The sequence below is a fragment of the Hylobates moloch genome, unplaced genomic scaffold (genome assembly GCF_009828535.3).
Source record: "Hylobates moloch isolate HMO894 unplaced genomic scaffold, HMol_V3 SCAFFOLD_1, whole genome shotgun sequence".
Taxonomy (NCBI): domain Eukaryota; kingdom Metazoa; phylum Chordata; class Mammalia; order Primates; family Hylobatidae; genus Hylobates; species Hylobates moloch.
Genome location: NW_026652276.1, coordinates 209,696,052 through 209,704,960, shown reverse-complemented (window position 1 = coordinate 209,704,960; position 8,909 = coordinate 209,696,052). Strand labels below are relative to the sequence as shown.

At 58.3% G+C, this 8,909-nt stretch overlaps 1 protein-coding gene across 5 annotated transcripts in view; it reads left to right on the top strand.

Annotated features, from left to right (window-relative positions):
• Positions 1–8,909, top strand: part of KCP (kielin cysteine rich BMP regulator) — a 33,438-nt gene that overhangs the window by 22,906 nt on the left and 1,623 nt on the right. For 2 of the 5 annotated variants that reach the window (XM_058426542.1, XM_058426525.1), the window contains 16 exons: positions 126–240; positions 490–580; positions 719–781; positions 899–992; positions 2,209–2,382; positions 2,616–2,698; positions 3,358–3,478; positions 5,394–5,473; positions 5,685–5,784; positions 6,325–6,413; positions 6,689–6,791; positions 6,882–7,024; positions 7,340–7,512; positions 7,596–7,707; positions 7,802–7,903; positions 8,644–8,853. In XM_058426542.1, the coding sequence (XP_058282525.1) occupies positions 126–240; positions 490–580; positions 719–781; positions 899–992; positions 2,209–2,382; positions 2,616–2,698; positions 3,358–3,478; positions 5,394–5,473; positions 5,685–5,784; positions 6,325–6,413; positions 6,689–6,791; positions 6,882–7,024; positions 7,340–7,512; positions 7,596–7,707; positions 7,802–7,903; positions 8,644–8,853 (1,853 nt within the window). Of the gene's footprint in view, positions 1–125; positions 241–489; positions 581–718; positions 802–898; positions 993–2,208; positions 2,383–2,615; positions 2,699–3,357; positions 3,479–5,393; positions 5,474–5,684; positions 5,785–6,324; positions 6,414–6,688; positions 6,792–6,881; positions 7,025–7,339; positions 7,513–7,595; positions 7,708–7,801; positions 7,904–8,643; positions 8,854–8,909 lie in introns of all 5 variants that reach the window. The other 3 variants (XM_032761655.2, XM_058426528.1, XM_058426535.1) reach the window with 3 other exon arrangements.

Sequence of the window (8,909 nt, the reverse complement as noted above, 5' to 3'; positions counted from 1 at the left end):
TGTGTGTGTGTGACAGTGGAGGTTCTGTTGATGGCAGCTTTTCTGTTGCACTCCCCGCTGCTGTGTATGTGTGTGGGGGGCGGGGCTGTGTGTGTGTGTGACAGTGGAGGTTCTGTTGATGGCAGCTCTTCTGTTGGACTCCCCGCTCTGCCAGGATGCCGCTACCATGGCGTCACTGCTGCCTCCGGAGAGACCCTTCCTGACCCACTTGACCCTACCTGCTCCCTCTGCACCTGCCAGGTGAGGCGGCCCCTTTAGGACCTTGGTAATCTTTCCTCCCTTGATCCTCCTCTCTGGCCAGGAAGAGGCTGTCTCCTCCACTCAGGTGGCAAGGGCTACACTCTGCCCTTCACATCTCATGGGGGCAGGACTGGGCTCAGGTGTCCCGGGCCAAGGGAGGGTGTTTGGGCCCCTGCAGGCTCAGTAGGGGCTCCAGCCCTGGGGAAATGTGCAGTCCCGTTGAGGGTGTGATGGGCCTCTCTCCCCCAGGAAGGTTCCATGCGCTGCCAGAAGAAGCCATGTCCCCCAGCTCTCTGCCCCCGCCCCTCTCCAGGCCCCTGCTTCTGCCCTGTTTGCCACAGTGAGCTGCCTTCCTCATGCCTGGCCCCCACGCCCTTCCCCACCTCTCCCTCCCCCTTCCCTTCCTGCCAGGCCTAAGGTTGGGCTGAGCAGGGCAAGGTGGTACAGGCCCCCCACCCAGGAGGTGTGTCCCCCACAGGCTGCGTCTCTCAGGGCCGGGAGCACCAGGACGGGGAGGAGTTTGAGGGACCAGCAGGCAGCTGTGAGTGGTGTCTCTGTCAGGTATAGCAGGAGGTGGGGGGCGTGGAGTGATGGCTGGACGATAGCACCTCTGGGCCCCAGCCTAGGCAGCAAACCAGTGTCCCTGCATCTCCTACAGGCTGGCCAGGTCAGCTGTGTGCAGCTGCGGTGCCCACCCCTTCCCTGCCAGCTCCAGGTCACTGAGCCGGGGAGCTGCTGCCCTCGCTGCAGAGGTATGGCTGCCTCCAGCCCTACCCCTTGCTTCAGCCCCTTGGCCGTGTGTCCCTCTGTCCACCCCACCTCCCTCCCCTCAGCCAGCTCTTCTCCCACCTCCCTGCCCCCACAACTGGCCCTTGCATACACCCTTGCCACCTTCAGTTTCTCCTACCTCTCCCTGTCCCGGACTGCCCAGACCACCCCTCTTCCAGGTGCTGGTTAGAGTTCCCTGAAAGCTGCCTCTCTTGGGCTGGGTGCAGCGGCTCACACTTGCAATCCCAGCACTTTGGGAGGCCAAGGTGGGAGAATCACTTGAGCCCAGGAGTTTGAGGCTGCAGTGAGCTGCATTTGCACCATTGCGCTCCAGACTGGGCAACAAAGAAGACTCTGTCTAAAAAATAAAACAAAAAGCTGCCCCTCTTCCTAACCACACACCATTCTTCATCATCATCATCATCATCATCATCATCATCACCATCATCATCACCATCATCATCATCAAGATACTTGACATTCAGTGAGCAGGTAGCATGTGCCAGGCCCTGAGCACTTTATGTATATTATCTCATTTAATCAGCATAACAACCTTACCAGATAAGTACTCTTAGTCCTCCTATTTTACAGATGAGAAAGTGGAGGTACAGAGAGGTAGAGAAGGTGGCAGAGTCAAGATGGACACTTGGACCACCTGGCTCTGAACTTGAGCCTTTCTTAGCCTGCCCACTGCCCCCTCACCCCACACCCTGCCCAGTGTGGTGTTGTTTCTACAGAACCACAAAACTGTCATAGCATTTCACTTGCTCTGGGAGGGAGGCAGGACAGAGGAAATCCCCATTTAACAGATGAGGAGACTAAGGCCCGGAGAGACTGAGTTACCTTGGGCACATGGTTAGCGATGGAGCCATTCACTTGGTCCACATGCATTTATGGCACAGCTGCTGCATGCCAGGTACTGTGGCCGGTGTGGGCTGCACTGGGCAGTGCCTGCTGCCTGGAGCTTGGTCTTGAGAGCAGGCAGGAACAGAACAGGATTAGAACCCAGGTGTTCTGAACCCCTCCCAGTGCCTTTCCCCTCCACAACAGACAGGAGTTCTGCCCCATCCCGCCTTCCCGCCATATCCCTGCAAACCCCCTCCTTGTGCCACATGCCTAGCTGACCACTGAGGGTGGGGGCCAGGGGCAGATGTCCAGATCTCAACCTCCAAGCTCATCCCTGCCCACTTTGCACCACAGGCTGCCTGGCTCATGGGGAAGAGCACCCCGAAGGCAGTAGCTGGGTGCCCCCCGACAGTGCCTGCTCCTCCTGTGTGTGTCACGAGGGCGTCGTCACCTGTGCCCGCGTCCAGTGCATCAGCTCTTGCGCCCAGCCCCACCAGGGGCCCCATGACTGCTGTCCTCGATGCTCTGGTACTGGAAGCCTGGGGTGGGAGGGGAAAGGCGAGGAGGGAGCCCTGGGCCCACACCTCCCTGCCTCTGCTGGGCCGGGTGGCAGAGACAGGCAGTTGGAGAAGTGGCCTCCGTCCTTGTGCACACCCCATTCCCTGGGGTCAGGGGGAGGCTGGAGACAGAGGACTCCACCCCGGCCTCGCTGCCAGCCTGAAGGCCCCCTGGTCCCGTTCTGCTCTCACTCCACCCCAAAGACTGTGAGCATGAGGGCCGGGAGTACCAGCCCGGGGAGAGCTTCCAGCCTGGGGCAGACCCCTGTGAAGTGTGCATCTGTGAGGTAGGTGAGGGCACAGTGGAGGGGCTGGGGCACCTCGAGGGGTGGGGAGTGGGCAGCATGGGATGAGGCCCAGTCAAGCTGGTCACTGCATGGAGCGGGCACTCTGGGGGCCAGAGGAGTGTATCCCTGTGGCCAGGAGACAAGGCAGGGTTGGGGCCAACAGGGCCGGGAGGTCTGGGTTTAGACAAGGAGTGCAGGTTCCAAGTGTGCAGGAGGCCATGGGTGGCCCCCCTGGCTGCAGTGCAGGGCGGGTGTGTATGGCCGGAGAGCCACCTGGGACGTGGCTAGGGGTCATATTGTGGAGATTCTATCTGCAAGGCCATGGAAGGGCTTGGAGCAGGCAAATGACATCACAGGTCAGGGTACTAAGCCATGGGCCTGGGGAGGAGGATGGCATGAGCCTGCCAGAGGATCAAAGGTCACATGAGGGCTCAGGCCCAAGTGACTGAAAGGAGAAGGAGACATCACCTCAGAGACTAGGGCATGGGGTGAGGAGCACGTCTAGAAGACACTGAGTCTCTCTTCAGCCTTGAGTTCAGGGCCCAAGACATGTCCCGGAAGAGGCTGCAGCAGGCAGAGGGAGGGGCCGGAAGTCCCGGCGAAGGGCAGCTCTGGGTTTTCGTGGCCCGGGACCCACTGCTGCTCACTCATTCTTCTAGCCACAGCCTGAGGGGCCTCCCAGCCTTCACTGTCACCGGCGGCAGTGTCCCAGCCTGGTGGGCTGCCCCCCCAGCCAGCTCCTGCCCCCTGGGCCCCAGCACTGCTGTCCCACCTGTGCCCGTGAGTCCAGGGATGTGGGGGTAGATGAGATATGAGGGTAGGGCTGCCAGCCCCCGCCGCCCTTCCTCACTAGTCCCAGCCCCAGATTTTTCCTGACTCCAGTGGACTGTTCTGGAACCCCATGCCTGGCTGGCGAGGGCTGCACCATCCCTAAGGGAACTGGGGAAGCTGACAGTGACCCTTTGCCTCTCCGTAGCTGGGTGCAGTTTGTGGAGCATCTTGGCCAGCAGGTGGCGCTGCAGGGCGACAGTTGTGCTGAGAAGTGAGGACCAGGCAGGCAGCGGGTAGCCCAGCCACAGGGGTGGGCGAGCTTTTTGTTGTTGTTGTTAGAGTAAAGATTTATTAAGATTGGAGCGAAAAGTAAAGAAACAGTTTTATTTTTATTACAAATATTGAAAGATGGCCAATTTCTGTCTCCTGGATTTAATACCAGCACTGAAATGATAACCTACCTTTGCAATACAGGTGAACGTTATCCTTACATAGAAAAAACAGGCCGGGGCAGGTAGCTCACGCCTGTAATCCCAGCACTTTGGGAGGCCAAGGTAGGAGGATCACAAGGTCAAGAGATTGACACCATCCTGGCCAACATGATGAAACCCCGTCTCTACTAAAAACACAAAAATTAGCCGGGCGTGATGGGGCACGCCTGTAGTCCCAGCTACTCGGGAGGCTGAGGCAGGAGAATAGCTTGAAGCCGGGAGGCAGAGGTTGCAGTGAGCTGAGATGGTGCCACTACACTCCAGCCTGGTGACAGAGTGAGATTATGTCTCAAAGAAAAAAAAAAAGAAAGAAAAGACATACTTTTTTTTTTTTTTAATGATAATCCTCCTATTTTCTCCAATTTGGTTTTTTGATTTGGGTTTTGGTTTTTTTGAGATGGAGTCTCGCTTTGTCGCCCAGGCTGGAGTGCAGTGGCACAATCTAGGCTCACTGCAACCTCTGGATTCAAGGGATTCACCTGCCTCAGCCTCCCGAGTAGCTGAGATTATAGGCATGCACCACCACGCCTGGCTACTTTTTGTATTTTTAGTAGAGATGGGGTTTTACCATATTGGCCAGGCTGGTCTCGAACTCCTGGCCTCAGGTGATCCACCCACCTCAGCCTCCGAAAGAGCTGGATTACAGGCGTGAGCCATCTCGCCGACTTTTCTGTTTTTGTTTGTTTGTTTGTTTTTTATGGTGGTAAGACACTAAAATATATGATCCTAGCCATTTTTAAGTGTACAGCTTGTGGTATTAAATACTTTCGTAATGCTGTGCAGCCATCCCTGCCATCCATCAGGGAGGGCTGCTCTGATCAACACTTGCTAGGGGGTGCTTCAGGGGAAGGGAAGAAGACTAACATTGATTAAGCACCTACTGCATGCCACACACTGTACTTGGTGCTCTTAATAAAGTCTCTTGCTTTGTTTTCATAGTTACCCAGTGAGGGAAGTATTATTAATCTGTTTTTACAGATTAAGAAACTGAGGCTCAGAGAGGTGGATTAATCTAACCTAATGAGCACAGGCACTGAGTGCTGGCATCAGGATTCGAACCCAGGATGCCTGGCTGTGTGCTTCCCTGCGCTGTTGTAGCCACACTGTATTACAGATAGCAGGAGGGAGAGCAGGCCGCAGGCCGGCCATTTTTAGTGACCTCAGGCTAAGGAAGCCACGGTTGGTCTGTTTCCAGTCACCTTGCACCCCCACCCAGCCCCAAATAATAGCCTAGCAAAGTTTCTTTTAAAACGTGTAAACTTGACTGAATTGAAGAGAAAGAGGACTTCTCCTCCCCGGAGGCAAGGTGCTGGGATATGGGTATGCTCGGGAGTTCGAGTTAGAAACCTGGGGACACGGTGCATGGGGACAGCTGGGATTTCCAGCCCTGTTCCCCTCTTTATGTCCCCCACTCTGGGTTCTTGTCTTCACAGAGGCTTTGAGTAACTGTTCAGAGGGCCTGCTGGGATCTGAGCTAGCCCCACCAGACCCCTGCTACACGTGCCAGTGCCAGGTGAGCCCTCCTGCCTTGGGGACTCACAGAGCCCTTCTTCTTCCTTCTCTGTGGGCTGTGGCTGCCACTCCTCTCCTGCAGCAGCTCCAGGGCTCTCCACTCGCCCTGACATTTGCCCACTTGTCCTGACTGTCACATCCTGCCTATGCCTTACTCCTCCGCCAGCACCCTGAGATCCGCCATTCTCTACCTCTTGTGTTCACATGGGCAGGACCTGACATGGCTCTGCATCCACCAGGCTTGTCCTGAGCTCAGCTGTCCCCTCTCAGAGCGCCACACTCCCCCTGGGAGCTGCTGCCCCATATGCCGGGGTAAGTGCCCAGCCTTGGCCTCCACTCTCAGAGAGGAGCCCAGGGGGAAGACAGGAAGGGGAGGCATTCATGGGCCAAGCGGGCAGCCCAGGGTTTGTACTCAGTTTCTAGAAGAGAATGCAGGGTTCATTCTTTTCTAGAAATGGAGGGGGGCTGTTCTTGAGGTGGAGAAGAGACCCATGAGGCAGGAGGAAGCTGGGATGAAGCCTAGATTCTCAAGGTCTGGCCTGATGCCTGTCAGGGGGCTCGGGATCCCCAGGCCCATGAAGAGGGCATTGCACTGCGGAGCAGGCAGCTGGCCCAGAGTGGGGTTCCAGCCTCTGGCCCTTTGGGCTCCTAGGACCCTAGAGACATCCTGAGCTCTGATTCGGGGCCTGATGTCTAACAGGCCCTGTGGATATTAGCTAAAGAAATCAACACCATCAGGGTGGTAGGGACATGGAGTGGGTGCTTTCCTGCCGTGAAAAGCTGGGTAAGCTCCAAGGAGGGAGGATACAGCTGGAGGGACAGTGCCTGCCCATCCCATGTCTCCCTCCTCAGAATGTGTGTTGGAGGCCGAGGGCCGGAGAGTGGCAGATGGAGAGAGCTGGCGGGACCCCAGCAATGCATGCATCGCCTGTACCTGCCGTGTGAGCTGGGGTGGGCCTGGGAGGGTGGAGGATCTCGCAGATGGATAAAGGGAGGAGTGTCCAACACTCCACCAGCAGATATGGGGTCTTTAAGGGGCAGAGGCATCCCTGAGCCGGGGCACGGAGCTGAAGGCTGGATTTCATTCCCCACTTGAACTGTGAAGAGTGTATTGTGGGAGGGGCAGGCAGAAGTCCATGCCCAGAGGCCCCCAGAAGCATGAGGCCGGGGACTCCAACCCTGCAGAAAAACCCAGAACAATGATGTCTGTCCTCAGCGGGGCCATGTGGAGTGCCACCTCGAGGAGTGCCAGGCCCTCTCCTGCCCCCATGGCTGGGTGAAGGTGCCCCAGGCTGACAGCTGCTGTGAGCGATGCCAAGGTGTGCAGCCAGGGTGATGGAGGAGGGGTAAGCCAGATCATCTGGGCATGTGGGAGGGGCAGCTGACCCTCCCAGCTCCTATCCCTTCAGCTCCCACCCAGTCCTGCGTGCACCAGGGCCGTGAGGTGGCCTCTGGAGAGCGCTGGACTGTGGACACCTGCACCAGCTGCTCCTGCATGGCGGGCACCATGCGTTGCCAGAGCCAGCGCTGCTCACCGCTCTCGTGTGGCCCCGTGAGTGCCGCAATCTAAGGTGGTGGGGAGGGTCAGGGTGGGGGCACATGGTACCGCCATCCTGGTGTGACCAGGCATCAGAGAGGGAGGCTGGGCTCCTACAGCCAGCTGGGAGCTGGGGACAGTGCTCTTCCCGGTGCGACCATGAAGTGGTGCCCTGACCTCGCTCGCAGGGAGCCTGGGAGCCAGAGTCCTGGGAGCCAGAGTCCTAGAGATCCCTGGAGACTCCTGGGAGATGCTTGGTTTTCTGGGAGGGTCTGCGAGAGGCATGGCGGGGAGGGCGGTGTGTCTGACAGTGTCTGGGGCTGAGTGCAGGACAAGGCCCCGGCCCTGAGTCCCGGCAGCTGCTGCCCCCGTTGCCTGCCCCGGCCCGCTTCCTGCATGGCCTTCGGAGACCCCCATTACCGCACCTTCGACGGCCGCCTGCTGCACTTCCAGGGCAGTTGCAGCTATGTGCTGGCCAAGGACTGCCACGGCGGGGACTTCAGGTGTGCATCCCCCATCTCTCTTCTCTCCAACCCCTACACCCAGACCTGCTGAACATTGGCACCTGGGACTTTCCTGCCCACAGTGTGCATGTGACCAATGATGACCGGGGCCGGAGCGGCGTAGCCTGGACCCAGGAGGTGGCGGTGCTGCTGGGAGATGTGGCCGTGCGGCTGCTGCAGGACGGGGCAGTCACGGTGAGCAAAGCTGAGGAGCGGGGGCAGGTGGATCCCATGCTGTCCACCCATGCGCCTCGACATCACCCCTCCTCCCACCTCCTTTATCCTCCAGGTGGATGGGCGCCTGGTGGCCTTGCCCTTCCTGCAGGAGCCACTGCTGTACGTGGAGCTGCGAGGACACACTGTGATTCTGCACACCCAGCCCGGGCTCCAGGTGCGGCTCCAGGGCGAGTCTGGGTGGGCTGCCTGCTGGGAGCTTCAGTCCTGTTTAGGCCTCTGTATCTGTAGACAGGGTGGGGATGCCAGCTACCTCCTGGCCAAAAGAGGCAAGGAGTGGGGTACAGGGGTGTGAGGAGAGGTGGATCAGGGTCAGAGATCTCCCCAGGCAGTCAGAGGAGTTCTGAGTTCTGAGCCTGATTTCTAATCTTGGCTCAGCCTCTTAAGCCACAACCAGCCTCTGGGCCTCAGATTTCTCGTCTGTAAAGTGGGGAATGGGAAGGGTCAGTGGCAGTGGGGAGGATGTCAGCTAAAGTCTCCTGGGGGGATGTCTCAGGTTCCTTCCAACTCTCATGTGAAAGAGTAATTTGCCCCCTGCCCCCAGCAGGAAACACAACTTGTAAATTCGTAGAATAAACTAATCTGAACCCTAATTGTGCTTTGTCCTCTGCAAGGCCCGAATGCCCATGATAAAGTGAATCCCTGGAAGGGGGTTGCATTTCACCTGGGGCCCAGTTCAGGGATGGCAGCAGGAGAAGGTGCCCTCATGCAGGAGCTGTGGGCAGCTCCTCCTGTCATCTGTCTTTGCCCAGGGCTGGCATAGAATGTATCCACTTGGCCTTGGCCAGGGCGGTGTTTCTTCCAAGGCGAGCCTCCACCTATCCATTCTCCTCCCCTACAGCACTGGCCGCACTGAACACAGTGCCTGGGGCCACGATGGACCCTGGGCTTCTTAAGGCCCCTGTCCTTCCCTGTTCCCCAGTCCCAGGCCTCTCCACACAGGTGCTGTGGGATGGGCAGTCCCAGGTGGAGGTGAGCGTACCTGGCTCCTACCAGGGCCGGACTTGTGGGCTCTGTGGGAACTTCAATGGCTTTGCCCAGGATGATCTGCAGGGTCCTGAGGGGCTGCTCCTGCCCACGGAGGCTGCGTTTGGGAATAGCTGGCAGGTGAGTGGCACAGGAAACGGGGTTGGGGAGACGCAGCTGAGCATGAGTCTCAGAGC